The sequence below is a fragment of the Oncorhynchus gorbuscha genome, linkage group LG19 (genome assembly GCF_021184085.1).
Source record: "Oncorhynchus gorbuscha isolate QuinsamMale2020 ecotype Even-year linkage group LG19, OgorEven_v1.0, whole genome shotgun sequence".
NCBI lineage: Eukaryota > Metazoa > Chordata > Actinopteri > Salmoniformes > Salmonidae > Oncorhynchus > Oncorhynchus gorbuscha.
The window spans coordinates 23244729-23261069 of NC_060191.1; the positions used below are offsets into that span (position 1 = coordinate 23244729).

The following is a 16341-nucleotide window of genomic DNA, read 5'->3' on the forward strand; positions in this document are numbered from 1 at the left end:
TGTCTTTTTTTAAGCCCATAACCATGTGTGTGAGGTGTATACTTTTGTTTGAAAGTAGATTTGTTTAAGACTACCAAGAATCACTCTGTGTGACTTTAGGTCGAGAGCCATGCGTCCTCCGAAACACAACCCAACCTGCTTCTTGACACAACGCACATCCAACCCGGAAGCCAGCCGGAGGAAACACCGTACACCTGGTGACCTGGTCAGCGTGCACTGTGCCCGGCCCGCCGCAGGAGTCACTAGTGCGCAATGAGACAAGGATATCCCTGCCGACCAACCCCTCCCTGACGACGCTGGCACAATCGTGCGCCGCCCCATGGTCCTCCCGGTCACAGCCAGCTGCGACAGAGCCTGGGCTCGAACCCAGAATCTCTGGTGGCACAGCCTTAGACCACTGCGCCACCCGGGAGGCTAAACTACCATTCTCTATTGCGCAGTGACCTATTGGCCTTTGAGAAGGCAGAAATAGCCACATGTTTTTTGTCAAATCGGTCCCACCCATTACAAGTCAAAATGTGATTGGTTGATTGCGCTGTCACTCCGAAATGTTGCCCTAACACAGTTGAATGGCAGATGCCTTCTGTCTAGCTTCTGATGGCCTAACCAATGGCTGACTTATCTAGCTAGATTTCCCCAGAGACCACAAAAGAAAAATCCTGATTGGATCTTTTATCTCTTCAGTGTTAACCCTTCCCAACAAAAACTGAAGAGATTAAATCCGAACATAATTAAGAATAATAATATAATTCAAATCATAATTATTATTTTATAAGAAGGCCCTCATTGTTCCCCACTGTGTTTGGGTTAGTAATAATTTGTAGAGTGGCTCAATTTGCCTTCAGCATGCTTTTTGTTAACCATTCGAAATGACTAAAGAATCCATATGTCCTTCTGAAATATGAACACAGAAATACCCCCCCCCCCTCGTTCTTGCAAGCTGACGTTAGCTAGAATAGATGGTTAACTTAATTAACCTATTGTGACCGTTGACTCATTGACTGAAAATATTTCTGCTTTTGGAGATTTCTTTCTAAAACCCAGTGTGGTGTCACTCCGTCCATATGTACGCGGTTCTATGGACATAATTAACAACCTCGAGACAATGCACAATATCATTGGGGAGACGCTTATGGCTTGCTTTGATGTTGAATCCCTGTGTACAAATATCCCCCACCAGGGAAGCCTGTCTTAGTCATCGACCCACTGGTACACTCACTAGCACTAACTGTATTGTTGAACTTGCTCAGATTGTTCTGACTAAGACATTTGTCATATTGGAAAATGACATGTTCGTTCAACAGAAGGGAACTGCTATGGGTAGTAAAATGGCACCAAATTATGCCAATCTGTATGTGGGGTTGTTTGAGAGGAACGTGATTTTCAGCCCTAACAATCCATTCTTGCACCATATCAGACTCTGGAAACAAATCAAATCAAATTGTATGAGTCACATGCTCCGAATACAACAGGTGTTGACCTTACAGTGAAATGCTTACTTACCAGCCCCTAAACAACAAAGCAGTTTAAAACATATGAATAAGAATAAGAAATAAAAAGAACAAGTAATTAAAGAGCAGCAATAAAATAACAATTATCGAGACTATATACAGAGGGTACCGGTACAGAGTCAATGTGCGCAGGCACTGGTTGATCGAGGTAATTGAGGTAATATGTACATGTAGGTAGAGTTATTAAAGTGACTATGCATAGATAATAACAGAGAGTAGCAGCGGCGTAAAAGATGGGGTGGGGGGGTGCAATGCAAATAGTCTGGGTAGCCATTTGATTAGACGTTCAGGAGTCATGTCTTGGGGTAGAAGCTGTTTAGAAGCCTCTTGGACCTAGACTTGGCGCTCTGGTACCGCTTGCCGTGCTGAGGCAGAGAGAACAGTCTGTGACTTCCTCTGACACTGGTATAGAGGTCCTGCATGGCAGGAAGCTTGGTCCCAGTGATGTACTGTACTCTGTACTGCCTTACGGTCGGATGCCCGGGCAGTTGCCATACCAGGCAGTGATGAAACCAACGTGTTAAATGCTCTCAATGTTGCATCTGGAGAACCTATTGAGGATCTGAGGACCCATGACAAATCTTTTCAGTCTCCTGAGGGGGAATAGGTTTTGTCGTGCTCTCTGAACTGTCTTGGTGTGCTTGGAGCATGTTAGTTTGTTGGTGAGGACCTTGGACGCTCTCAACCACAGCCCCTTTGATGAGAATGGGGGAATGCTTGGTCCTCCTTTTCCTGTAGTCCACAATCATCTCCTTTGTCTTGATCATGTTGAGGGAGAGGTTGTTATCCTGGCACCACACGGCCAGGTCTCTGACCTCCTCCCTTATAGGCTGTCTCGTCGTTGTCGGTGATCAGGCATACCAGTGTTGTGTCACCTGCAAACTCAATGATGGTGTTGGAGTCGTGTCTGGCCGTGCAGTCATGAGTAAACAGAGAGTAGAGGCGGGGACTGAGGGGTCCCTGTGTTGAGGTGTCGGATTTGAGGTGAGGTGTCGGATTTGTTGTGACCTACCCTTACAACCTGGGGGCGGCCCATCAGGAAGGCTAGGATCCAGTTGCAGAGGGAGGTGTTTAGTCCCAGGGTCCTTAGTGCCCTCAAAGCTAATCAATAAGTTATGGTGTTGAACGCTGAGCTGTAGTCAATGAATTCTCACATAGGTGTTCTTTTTGTCCAGGTGGGAAAGGGCAGTGTGGAGTGCAATAGAGATAGCGTCATCTGTAGATCTGTATGCAAATTGGAGTGTAGTTGGAGAATAGTTTAGCTCGTCTGGTAGGCTTGTGTCACTGGGCAGCTCTTAGCTGGGCTTACCTTTGTAGTCTGTAATGGTTTACAAGCCCTGCCACATCCGACAAACATCAGTCGGTGTTGTACGATTCAATCCTAGTCCTGTATTGACGCTTCGTCGGAGGGCATAGCAGGATTTCTAATAAGCTTCCGGGTTAGAGTCCCTCTCCTTGAAAGCGGCAGCTCTAGCCTTTAGCTCAGTGCGGATGTAACCTGTAAATGCATGGCTTCTGGTTGGGGTATGTACATACGGTCACTGTGGGGACGATGTCATCGATATACTTATTGATGAAGCCAATGACTGAGGTGGTATACTCCTCAATGCCATCGGAGGAATCCCAGAACATATTCCAGTCTGTACTAGCAAAACAGTCCTGTAGCTTAGCATCTGTTTCATCTGACCACTTTTTTATTGACCGAGTCACTGGTTCTTCCTGCTTTAATTTGATTTGGAAACAGGAATCAGAAAGATAGAATTATGGTCAGATTTGCCAAATGGAGGGTGAGGGAGAGCTGATAGAAATTTGGTAAAACTGATTTGAGTTTCCCTGCATTAAAGTCCCCAGTCACTAGGAGCACCGCCTCTGGATGAGCGTTTTCCTGTTTGCTTATGGTGAAATACAGCTCATTGAATGCGGTCTTAGTGCCAGCATTGGTCTGTGGTGGTATGTAGGCAGCTATTAAAAATACAGATGAAAACTCTCTAGGTAGATAGTGTGGTCTACAGTTTATCATGAAATACTCTTGAGACTTCCTTAGATATTGTGCACCAGCTGTTGTTTACAAATAGACATAGTCCGCCCCCTCTTGCCTTACCAGACGCCGCTGTTCTATCCTGCCTAGCTAACATGCAATCATTGGAGAATAAAATCGATGACCTACGAGGAAGATTAAACTGCCAACGGGACATTAATACAAACAGCCAGCTGTATGTTGATAATGTCATCGTTCATCCACGACTCGGTGAAGCATAAGATATTACAGTTCTTGATGTCCCGTTGGTAGTTTCATCTTTGTCGTAGGTCGTCGATTTTTATTTTCCAATGATTGCATGTTATCTAGGAGAACGGATGGCAACGGGGGTTTATTCAATCGCCTAAGAATCCTCAGACTGCAGCCCGACCTCTGTCCTCTTTTTTTCCCGTCTTCTCTTCACGCAAATGACAGGGATTTGGGCCTTCAAACGCTTCATTGATGACGTATTCGTTCTATTACAGAGCACAGCAGGAGAACTTCATCAATTCCACTCCTTAATCAATACAAGCAGTAAACCTTTGAAATTCCCCCTCACCTTTGATGCGAATGAAATACGTTTTCTTTACATTTGGATTAAGAGGGAGGGGGTGGTTTTAGCACGGATCTATACAAGAAGCCGACAGACAGGAATTCCCTGTCATGAGGAGACAGCTTCCACACTACACCCCTAAAAAAAGAGCCTCCCCGTTAGCCAATACAGTTGCATACACAGGATTTGTAGTACACAGGGTGACTATGACAAACAAGCCGACTGTCTGGATTAGCGTTTCAGACAGCGAGGTTACCCAGAGGAATGGCTGCAAGACGCATGGGAACGTTATACAAATATGACCTCCTGACCAATGTGTTAAATGCTTCCTTCAATACTCCCCACTTGGTAAACAGTTTGACCACATCATTAAAAAGCCCTGGCACATCTTAAGCACTGATCCACAACTGGAAAAAAGGTTCTAGAAACTCCGCGGGTCGTCTTCAGACGCTCCCCCAACATCAGTGGTGAGGTGTGATTTCCTCCAGTGGCACGTGATACCTTTCTAGACAATGTGCCAGACGTTAACATTAGATGTGGCGGTTGTACCCAGTGTAACTTTATGAACAAATGCACAATGTTCAATCACCCTATTACGGGCAAGGCCATTTTAAGATACAAAAAATGTGATATACCTGATCACGTGTATTTGTGGTCTATGTAGGAAAAACAAAAACGAGCTCTGAAGACAAGGATAGCAGAACACAGGAGTCATATCAGGACCCTTGATCAGAGAAACCTTGTGGCTGCGCATTTCATGGAGGCCCGTCACAACATTAGCTCTTTGAGATACATTGGCATCGAACATGTTCAAAATTCTAGTTTTGAGGAGAATTGTATTGGAGAACTGTATTAGATTCACCATTTGTGTACCACGTCTCCTAGAGTTTACATTAATATGTCACTTTGATTTGTCTTGCCTTCCAGGTTACCCACTAGGTCATTTTGTAAATATATATTATTTTCTGGAGCTACTACGTGTACCCATCTCATTGTTATTAAATGATTAGAGATACACTACTTTTTTTTGCACCCACCATGCGTCATGTCCGCAAATGGTCACATGAGGTGAAATGTGTTTATTTTGGGACGTGAGCACTCAGTTAGTTTGACCTGACCAAGATCCGTTTCGGATCGAAACGTTGTCAATAAATCAGTGAATTGGGAGATTTAACAGCGTACGGGCCATCTTGTTCTAGAACTATACACATCATCCTGGAGCCGCCACCTCCCGCTACTAATTTGACTTTCCATTCAGGCAATTGTTTTGCGATGCTTCTTTGGGAAATCTGTCAACTTTCATTTTCAAAAATAGATTTGTCCTCGGTCGTCATTTTGAGCAGGGGAAAACAACTACACTACGATAGCTAGCTTATCTAGCTAGCCTTTTACAGCCGCGATGGAACAGCTGTTGTTTTCAAACGCATCGGAAGTTCTTTGGAGTTCCAGGGTTCACTTCTGCTCCTCCTCAAAAATGTATACGCTATCTTTGTTCATACATAAGCACATACAGACTCACCTCAATATATGTAGAGTATGTTCCGTAGTTTCCCTGGCGCCGTGTGGTCACCTAGGCAGAGAGCTCTGTACATATTGTACTTAAGTACTTTTTTGTTGTTTTTTGGAGGGGGAGAGGGTTGACTGTTGTGGGGGTTGATCACTTACTGTACATCTTGTGGTCTTGAGTCTCAGAGTTGCAGAATTGGGATCAAAAGTCATATTTTTTTCTTATAGTTAGCTAGCTGACTGGCTGTTTGGATTCAAATAATGCAGCCCCGGCTTTATAGCTTCATCTATCGGGAATAATTAAAACAAGTACTGGATGCTGTGGCCAGAGATGGCAGAAGAGGCTCGGGGACTGTTCTTAACCACTGCCAACATGTGGTGGCTTTTCGTGCACTTTTCAGCAGCCGTAGCATCACCCAGGCAATGGAGGACCAGTACTTACAGAAGAGCGGGTCATATGGAGGACAAGCAGATGCGGTGCACTGAAAAAGCGCTCCGGGCCTGTTTTGTCAGACTGTCTTTGTTTCTCTCTGTCTGTTCTACTGATGCCCCCTCCCTCCTCTGAAGCTACACTGCCTTTCCAATCCAAACTGCCTCAACTCCCAGCCTTTCATCCCATCCCAAATAGAGACATTCAATATCCATCTCTACCATCTAAATTTAAATGTGTTGTTTCTTTGTTTCAATTGTTATGCGCTTGGAGATTATTTTCTGTGATGAAAAGCCCTATTCATGTGAAATAAATGATTATTAATAAATGATCTGGGTCTTGTCTCATCTCACCTGTTCCCCCCCCCCCTCCATCTCAAAGGTGTAAAATCGACGAGGAGGTGACCCACAAGGCGTGGTTGAACCGCTCAAACATCCTGTTTGCGGGGACAGACAAGTGGTCGCTGGACAGACGGGTGTCGCTGGTCAACAGTAACACCAGTGACTTCTCCATCCAGATAGAGAGGGTGGAGGTGGCTGACGAGGGGCTGTACACCTGCAGCTTCCAGGCCAGCAACAAGCCCCGCATAGCCCACGTCTTCCTCATCGTCCAAGGTGAGTCCCTGGTGGGGGGGGGGATGGGGTAAAATAAAACACTGTTTTAAACCTCAAGCCCAAATCCTCCCAAAGTGTCTGACATTGGTTGCGTATATCAATGAATTTGTCAAAGGATGTTTAAAACATGCTCATTTGGGGGATATGGACTTGGTTTCTGGACAACAGCAGAACGAGTTAGGATTTGGTGACAGCAGCCAGAGAGACATAGCTTTATCTTTCTCTTTGTCCATTGACTGTTTACAGGGTAAGTATGCAAATATGTAGATGTTTTGGCCCTTTAATTGCTATACTTGAATGTGTTTACAGTACTTATTGTACTTGGTTCCGTAATGGGCACGTACCACTTTATTTACGGGATTATTTATTCACCTCTGGGTTTTAGTCCAGCAATTGTAAACACAGCTTTACTTTTACTTTACAAAAAAAAATGTAAAGTGACCCAAGGCCTTTGTTAGTGTTGTGCAGTGGATGGAGCCTTGGTCTGAGTAAAGAAAGCAGCCAACCGAGTCCTTAGAAACTGTGCCTCGAGCCAATACATTAGCACTGATGCAAGTTTACCTCAGAACCGAGAAGGGTGGGTAGATCCTGGGGTAAGTGGGTAAGACGATATAGGCGGCTATACAGTAGGCTGTCCAACTGCCTGACTGAATAATTGACAGTGCAGGACCAGATCTGGGCCTATCGTCAAGGCAACGGAGGAGTGAGTGAGAGTTTGACTGATCCTGAGTGACGTGATTTATTGGCGCCCGGCTGCTCGGCTGATGGATTGCAGACCTTTTCTCCCTGCATGTGTCAATTGTTATGTATATTGTACCTTGTGTACTAGCATATCACAGTAATACAAGACCGGCGGAATAAAAATGAAAAATATTAGGGTATATATCAACTGGCCAACACACACACACACACACACACACACACACACACACACACACACACACACACACACACACACACACACACACACACACACACACACACACACACACACACACACATGCTGCTGCAGAGATGGAGAGAGAGAGAGCAAGCTGGGCACGTTTCAGCAGTCTAGTGACTGTGTGTGCGCGTGTGCGTGTGCGTGTGCGTGTGTGTGAATACAGTACTTGCATGCGTGTGTGTCTGTATATAGGCAGGGTGCAGGCAGGATTACCCAGACGGCTAAGCCAGCCACTCTCCAACAGACTGTTCACACAGTGCAGGCGCCAAGGAGAAGCATTTATCCGCAGGGCAAACGGGCACACAGATGACCATGTTTCCCTAGTTTCCAAGTCGCCTCCAATTTCAGTCTTAACCGCGATATCACACAATATAATTACACCCCAGAGTCACTGCATCAAACAGTGATGGCCATGGTGGGGTAGCGATTGGCTCCAATCTTTGCTTTATCGCAAGAGTATTTTCGCCTGGCCAGAGTTAGAGATGGGATCCTGTAGTTAGATGCTTCGCAGAAAAACAGCCTCATGGCCAAGCTCATTAAAAGCAACGATAATGGGCCATTTAAATTCAAGGGCCATCTAGTTATCTATCTAACTATATGCATAGTGCCTGCTCTGGAATGGCAATTTAGAACAAAACAGCATTTGATGGTGGTCATGCTGTGAAAAGGAAAAAACAAAGCAACTACCAAAGAGAGAAACTTCTAGACCTTGAGTGAAGATTTCCATCCCTATATTCAACACCAAAGTGAAGAACATTCTATAGCTTTGTCTTGTTATAATAGTAGTCGGAGAATCCGTGTTTGTCATTAGTAGTGTTTTTCTTTCGGTAAACCCCTTGCTTTTATGCTTGTGTCATTTCAGTTTTATACCTTGTTTATACCTTGCAAACAGTGAGGGGAGGGAAGCTTAGGTCTAGGTCCTCTTTCTTGTCAAGTCATGACTGTCAACAAAACCCAACTCTTTCGTTTTGCAGTGCCAGCTAGAATCGTCAACATCTCCCAAGACCTGTCAGTGAACGAGGGGGGCAACGTATACCTCTTCTGTCTGGCGGTGGGACGACCTGAACCCACTGTCACCTGGAAGGAGAACAAATGTAAGACGCCTGTCTCTGTCTCCTGTCGTAGTACCCAGTCCTCATGTCTCCTCTCCCAGTTGTCTGTCCCTTTCCCAGTCTCTGTCTCCTCTCCCAGTTGTCTGTCCCTTTCCCAGTCTCTGTCTCCTCTCCCAGTTGTCTGTCCCTTTACCAGTCTCTGTCTCCTCTCCCATTGCCCGTCCCTTTCCCAGTCCCTGTCTCCTGTCGTAGTACCCAGTCCTCATGTCTCATCTCCCAGTTGTCTGTCCCTTTACCAGACTCTGTCTCCTGTCATAGTACCCAGTCCTCATGTCTTCTCTCCCAGTTGTCTGTCCCTTTACCAGTCTCTGTCTCCTGTCGTAGTACCCAGTCCTCATGTCTCATCTCCCAGTTGTCTGTCCCTTTACCAGACTCTGTCTCCTGTCGTAGTACCCAGTCCTCATGTCTCATCTCCCAGTTGCCTGTCCCTTTACTAGTCTCTGTCTCCTCTCCCAGTTGTCTGTCCCTTTACCTGTCTCTGTCTCCTGTCGTAGTACCCAGTCCTCATGTCTCCTCTCCCAGTTGTCTGTCACTTTACCTGTCTTTGTCTCCTGTCGTAGTACCCAGTCCTCATGTCTCCTCTCCCAGTTGTCTGTCCCTTTACCAGACTCTGTCTCCTGTCGTAGTACCCAGTCCTCATGTCTCCTCTCCCAGTTGTCTGTCCCTTTACCAGTCTCTGTCTCCTCTCCCAGTTGTCTGTCCTTTTCCCAGTCTCTGTCTCCTCTCCCAGTTGTCTGTCCCTTTACCAGTCTCTGTCTCCTCTCCCAGTTGTCTGTCCCTTTACCAGTCTCTGTCTCCTGTCGTAGTACCCAGTCCTCATGTCTCCTCTCCCAGTTGTCTGTCCCTTTACCAGTCTCTGTCTCCTCTCCCAGTTGTCTGTCCCTTTCCCAGTCTCTGTCTCCTCTCCCAGTTGTCTGTCCCTTTACCAGTCTCTGTCTCCTCTCCCATTGCCCGTCCCTTTCCCAGTCCCTGTCTCCTGTCGTAGTACCCAGTCCTCATGTCTCATCTCCCAGTTGTCTGTCCCTTTACCAGACTCTGTCTCCTGTCATAGTACCCAGTCCTCATGTCTTCTCTCCCAGTTGTCTGTCCCTTTACCAGTCTCTGTCTCCTGTCGTAGTACCCAGTCCTCATGTCTCATCTCCCAGTTGTCTGTCCCTTTACCAGACTCTGTCTCCTGTCGTAGTACCCAGTCCTCATGTCTCATCTCCCAGTTGCCTGTCCCTTTACTAGTCTCTGTCTCCTCTCCCAGTTGTCTGTCCCTTTACCTGTCTCTGTCTCCTGTCGTAGTACCCAGTCCTCATGTCTCCTCTCCCAGTTGTCTGTCACTTTACCTGTCTTTGTCTCCTGTCGTAGTACCCAGTCCTCATGTCTCCTCTCCCAGTTGTCTGTCCCTTTACCAGACTCTGTCTCCTGTCGTAGTACCCAGTCCTCATGTCTCCTCTCCCAGTTGTCTGTCCCTTTACCAGTCTCTGTCTCCTCTCCCAGTTGTCTGTCCTTTTCCCAGTCTCTGTCTCCTCTCCCAGTTGTCTGTCCCTTTACCAGTCTCTGTCTCCTCTCCCAGTTGTCTGTCCCTTTACCAGTCTCTGTCTCCTGTCGTAGTACCCAGTCCTCATGTCTCCTCTCCCAGTTGTCTGTCCCTTTACCAGTCTCTGTCTCCTCTCCCAGTTGTCTGTCCCTTTACCAGACTCTGTCTCCTCTCCCAGTTGTCTGTCCCTTTACCAGTCTCTGTCTCCTGTAGTAGTACCCAGTCCTCATGTCTCCTCTCCCAGTTGTCTGTCCCTTTCCCAGTCCCTGTCTCCTGTCGTAGTACCCAGTCCTCATGTCTCCTCTCCCAGTTGTCTGTCCCTTTACCAGTCTCTGTCTCCTCTCCCAGTTGCCCGTCCCTTTACCAGTCTCTGTCTCCTGTCGTAGTACCCAGTCCTCATGTCTCCTCTCCCAGTTGTCTGTCCCTTTACCAGACTCTGTCTCCTGTCGTAGTACCCAGTCCTCATGTCTCCTCTCCCAGTTGTCTGTCCCTTTACCAGACTCTGTCTCCTGTCGTAGTACCCAGTCCTCATGTCTCCTCTCCCAGTTGTCTGTCCCTTTACCAGACTCTGTCTCCTGTCGTAGTATCCAGTCCTCATGTCTCCTCTCCCAGTTGTCTGTCCCTTTACTAGTCTCTGTCTCCTCTCCCAGTTGTCTGTCCCTGTACCAGTCTCTGTCTCCTGTCGTAGTACCCAGTCCTCATGTCTCCTCTCCCAGTTGTCTGTCCCTTTACCAGTCTCTGTCTCCTGTCGTAGTACCCAGTCCTCATGTCTCCTCTCCCAGTTGTCTGTCCCTTTACCTGTCTCTGTCTCCTGTCGTAGTACCCAGTCCTCATGTCTCCTCTCCCAGTTGCCCGTCCCTTTACCAGTCTCTGTCTCCTCTCCCAGTTGTCTGTCCCTTTCCCAGTCTCTGTCTCCGCTCCCAGTTGTCTGTCCTTTTACCAGTCTCTGTCTCCTCTCCCAGTTGTCTGTCCCTTTACCAGTCTCTGTCTCCTGTAGTAGTACCCAGTCCTCATGTCTCCTCTCCCAGTTGTCTGTCCCTTTACCAGTCTCTGTCTCCTGTCGTAGTACCCAGTCCTCATGTCTCCTCTCCCAGTTGTCTGTCCCTTTACCAGTCTATGTCTCCTCTCCCAGTTGTCTGTCCCTTTACCAGACTCTGTCTCCTGTCGTAGTACCCAGTCCTCATGTCTCCTCTCCCAGTTGTCTGTCCCTTTACCAGTCCCTGTCTCCTGTCATAGTACCCAGTCTTCATGTCTCCTCTCCCTGTTGTCTGTCCCTTTCCCAGTCTCTGTCTCCTCTCCCAGTTGTCTGTCCCTTTACCAGACTCTGTCTCCTGTCGTAGTACCCAGTCCTCATGTCTCCTCTCCCAGTTGTCTGTCCCTTTCCCAGTCTCTGTCTCCTCTCCCAGTTGTCTGTCCCTTTACCAGTCTCTGTCTCCTCTCCCAGTTGTCTGTCCCTTTACCAGACTCTGTCTCCTGTCGTAGTACCCAGTCCTCATGTCTCCTCTCCCAGTTGTCTGTCCCTTTACCAGTCTCTGTCTCCACTCCCAGTTGTCTGTCCCTTTCCCAGTCTCTGTCTCCTCTCCCAGTTGTCTGTCCCTTTACCAGTCTCTGTCTCCTCTCCCAGTTGTCTGTCCCTTTACCAGTCTCTGTCTCCTGTCGTAGTACCCAGTCCTCATGTCTCCTCTCCCAGTTGTCTGTCCCTTTACCAGTCTCTGTCTCCTGTCGTAGTACCCAGTCCTCATGTCTCCTCTCCCAGTTGTCTGTCCCTTTACCAGTCTATGTCTCCTCTCCCAGTTGTCTGTCCCTTTACCAGACTCTGTCTCCTGTCGTAGTACCCAGTCCTCATGTCTCCTCTCCCAGTTGTCTGTCCCTTTACCAGTCCCTGTCTCCTGTCATAGTACCCAGTCTTCATGTCTCCTCTCCCTGTTGTCTGTCCCTTTCCCAGTCTCTGTATCCTCTCCCAGTTGTCTGTCCCTTTACCAGACTCTGTCTCCTGTCGTAGTACCCAGTCCTCATGTCTCCTCTCCCAGTTGTCTGTCCCTTTCCCAGTCTCTGTCTCCTCTCCCAGTTGTCTGTCCCTTTACCAGTCTCTGTCTCCTCTCCCAGTTGTCTGTCCCTTTACCAGACTCTGTCTCCTGTCGTAGTACCCAGTCCTCATGTCTCCTCTCCCAGTTGTCTGTCCCTTTACCAGTCTCTGTCTCCACTCCCAGTTGTCTGTCCCTTTCCCAGTCTCTGTCTCCTCTCCCAGTTGTCTGTCCCTTTACCAGTCTCTGTCTCCTCTCCCAGTTGTCTGTCCCTTTACCAGTCTCTGTCTCCTGTAGTAGTACCCAGTCCTCATGTCTCCTCTCCCAGTTGTCTGTCCCTTTACCAGTCTCTGTCTCCACTCCCAGTTGTCTGTCCCTTTCCCAGTCTCTGTCTCCTCTCCCAGTTGTCTGTCCCTTTACCAGTCTCTGTCTCCTCTCCCAGTTGTCTGTCCCTTTACCAGTCTCTGTCTCCTGTAGTAGTACCCAGTCCTCATGTCTCCTCTCCCAGTTGTCTGTCCCTTTACCAGTCTCTGTCTCCTCTCCCAGTTGTCTGTCCCTTTACCAGTCTCTGTCTCCTGTAGTAGTACCCAGTCCTCATGTCTCCTCTCCCAGTTGTCTGTCCCTTTACCAGTCTCTGTCTCCTGTCGTAGTACCCAGTCCTCATGTCTCCTCTCCCAGTTGTCTGTCCCTTTACCTGTCTCTGTCTCCTGTCGTAGTACCCAGTCCTCATGTCTCCTCTCCCAGTTGCCCGTCCCTTTACCAGTCTCTGTCTCCTCTCCCAGTTGTCTGTCCCTTTCCCAGTCTCTGTCTCCGCTCCCAGTTGTCTGTCCTTTTACCAGTCTCTGTCTCCTCTCCCAGTTGTCTGTCCCTTTACCAGTCTCTGTCTCCTGTAGTAGTACCCAGTCCTCATGTCTCCTCTCCCAGTTGTCTGTCCCTTTACCAGTCTCTGTCTCCTGTCGTAGTACCCAGTCCTCATGTCTCCTCTCCCAGTTGTCTGTCCCTTTACCAGTCTATGTCTCCTCTCCCAGTTGTCTGTCCCTTTACCAGACTCTGTCTCCTGTCGTAGTACCCAGTCCTCATGTCTCCTCTCCCAGTTGTCTGTCCCTTTACCAGTCCCTGTCTCCTGTCATAGTACCCAGTCTTCATGTCTCCTCTCCCTGTTGTCTGTCCCTTTCCCAGTCTCTGTCTCCTCTCCCAGTTGTCTGTCCCTTTACCAGACTCTGTCTCCTGTCGTAGTACCCAGTCCTCATGTCTCCTCTCCCAGTTGTCTGTCCCTTTCCCAGTCTCTGTCTCCTCTCCCAGTTGTCTGTCCCTTTACCAGTCTCTGTCTCCTCTCCCAGTTGTCTGTCCCTTTACCAGACTCTGTCTCCTGTCGTAGTACCCAGTCCTCATGTCTCCTCTCCCAGTTGTCTGTCCCTTTACCAGTCTCTGTCTCCACTCCCAGTTGTCTGTCCCTTTCCCAGTCTCTGTCTCCTCTCCCAGTTGTCTGTCCCTTTACCAGTCTCTGTCTCCTCTCCCAGTTGTCTGTCCCTTTACCAGTCTCTGTCTCCTGTCGTAGTACCCAGTCCTCATGTCTCCTCTCCCAGTTGTCTGTCCCTTTACCAGTCTCTGTCTCCTCTCCCAGTTGTCTGTCCCTTTACCAGTCTCTGTCTCCTGTAGTAGTACCCAGTCCTCATGTCTCCTCTCCCAGTTGTCTGTCCCTTTCCCAGTCCCTGTCTCCTGTCGTAGTACCCAGTCCTCATGTCTCCTCTCCCAGTTGTCTGTCCCTTTACCAGTCTCTGTCTCCTCTCCCAGTTGCCCGTCCCTTTACCAGTCTCTGTCTCCTGTCGTAGTACCCAGTCCTCATGTCTCCTCTCCCAGTTGTCTGTCCCTTTACCAGACTCTGTCTCCTGTCGTAGTACCCAGTCCTCATGTCTCCTCTCCCAGTTGTCTGTCCCTTTATCAGACTCTGTCTCTCCTGTCCTCATGTCTCCTCTCCCAGTTGTCTGTCCCTTTACCAGACTCTGTCCCAGTCCTCATGTCTCCTCTCCCAGTTGTCTGTCCCTTTACCAGTCTCTGTCTCCTCTCCCAGACTCTGTCTCTCCTGTCGTAGTATCCAGTCCTCATGTCTCCTCTCCCAGTTGTCTGTCCCTTTACCAGTCTCTGTCTCCTGTCGTAGTACCCAGTCCTCATGTCTCCTCTCCCAGTTGTCTGTCACTTTACCTGTCTCTGTCTCCTGTCGTAGTACCCAGTCCTCATGTCTCCTCTCCCAGTTGCCCGTCCCTTTACCAGTCTCTGTCTCCTCTCCCAGTTGTCTGTCCCTTTCCCAGTCTCTGTCTCCTCTCCCAGTTGTCTGTCCCTTTACCAGTCTCTGTCTCCTGTAGTAGTACCCAGTCCTCATGTCTCCTCTCCCAGTTGTCTGTCCCTTTACCAGTCTCTGTCTCCTGTCGTAGTACCCAGTCCTCATGTCTCCTCTCCCAGTTGTCTGTCCCTTTACCAGTCTATGTCTCCTCTCCCAGTTGTCTGTCCTTTTACCCGTCTCTGTCTCCTCTCCCAGTTGTCTGTCCCTTTACCAGTCTCTGTCTCCTGTAGTAGTACCCAGTCCTCATGTCTCCTCTCCCAGTTGCCCGTCCCTTTACCAGTCTCTGTCTCCTCTCCCAGTTGTCTGTCCCTTTCCCAGTCTCTGTCTCCGCTCCCAGTTGTCTGTCCTTTTACCAGTCTCTGTCTCCTCTCCCAGTTGTCTGTCCCTTTACCAGTCTCTGTCTCCTCTCCCAGTTGTCTGTCCCTTTACCAGACTCTGTCTCCTGTCGTAGTACCCAGTCCTCATGCTCCTTTCCCAGTTGTCTGTCCCTTTCCCAGTCTTCATGTCTCCTCTCCCAGTTGTCTGTCCCTTTACCAGTCTCTGTCTCCTCTCCCAGTTGTCTGTCCCTTTACCAGACTCTGTCTCCTGTCGTAGTACCCAGTCCTCATGTCTCTTCTCCCAGTTGTCTGTCCCTTTACCAGTCTCTGTCTCCTCTCCCAATTGTCTGTCCCTTTCCCAGTCTCTGTCTCCTCTCCCAGTTGTCTGTCCCTTTACCAGTCTCTGTCTCCTCTCCCAGTTGTCTGTCCCTTTACCAGTCTCTGTCTCCTGTCGTAGTACCCAGTCCTCATGTCTCCTCTCCCAGTTGTCTGTCCCTTTACCAGTCTCTGTCTCCTCTCCCAGTTGTCTGTCCCTTTACCAGACTCTGTCTCCTCTCCCAGTTGTCTGTCCCTTTACCAGTCTCTGTCTCCTGTAGTAGTACCCAGTCCTCATGTCTCCTCTCCCAGTTGTCTGTCCCTTTCCAAGTCCCTGTCTCCTGTCGTAGTACCCAGTCCTCATGTCTCCTCTCCCAGTTGTCTGTCCCTTTACCAGTCTCTGTCTCCTCTCCCAGTTGCCCGTCCCTTTACCAGTCTCTGTCTCCTGTCGTAGTACCCAGTCCTCATGTCTCCTCTCCCAGTTGTCTGTCCCTTTACCAGACTCTGTCTCCTGTCGTAGTACCCAGTCCTCATGTCTCCTCTCCTAGTTGTCTGTCTCTTTATCAGACTCTGTCTCCTGTCGTAGTACCCAGTCCTCATGTCTCCTCTCCCAGTTGTCTGTCCCTTTACCAGACTCTGTCTCCTGTCGTAGTATCCAGTCCTCATGTCTCCTCTCCCAGTTGTCTGTCCCTTTACCAGTCTCTGTCTCCTCTCCCAGTTGTCTGTCCCTGTACCAGTCTCTGTCTCCTGTCGTAGTACCCAGTCCTCATGTCTCCTCTCCCAGTTGTCTGTCCCTTTACCTGTCTCTGTCTCCTGTCGTAGTACCCAGTCCTCATGTCTCCTCTCCCAGTTGCCCGTCCCTTTACCAGTCTCTGTCTCCTCTCCCAGTTGTCTGTCCCTTTCCCAGTCTCTGTCTCCGCTCCCAGTTGTCTGTCCTTTTACCAGTCTCTGTCTCCTCTCCCAGTTGTCTGTCCCTTTACCAGTCTCTGTCTCCTGTAGTAGTACCCAGTCCTCATGTCTCCTCTCCCAGTTGTCTGTCCCTTTACCAGTCTCTGTCTCCTGTCGTAGTACCCAGTCCTCATGTCTCCTCTCCCAGTTGTCTGTCCCTTTACCAGTCTATGTCTCCTCTCCCA

The 16341-nt window shown here is 48.8% G+C and overlaps 1 protein-coding gene across 1 annotated transcript in view; it reads left to right on the forward strand.

The window, feature by feature from the left end:
- Positions 1-16341, forward strand: part of iglon5 (IgLON family member 5) — a 216240-nt gene that overhangs the window by 172207 nt on the left and 27692 nt on the right. The window contains exons 3-4 of the mRNA XM_046315086.1: positions 6399-6631; positions 8549-8668. Coding sequence (XP_046171042.1) covers positions 6399-6631; positions 8549-8668 — 353 coding nt within the window. The remainder of the gene's footprint in view (positions 1-6398; positions 6632-8548; positions 8669-16341) is intronic.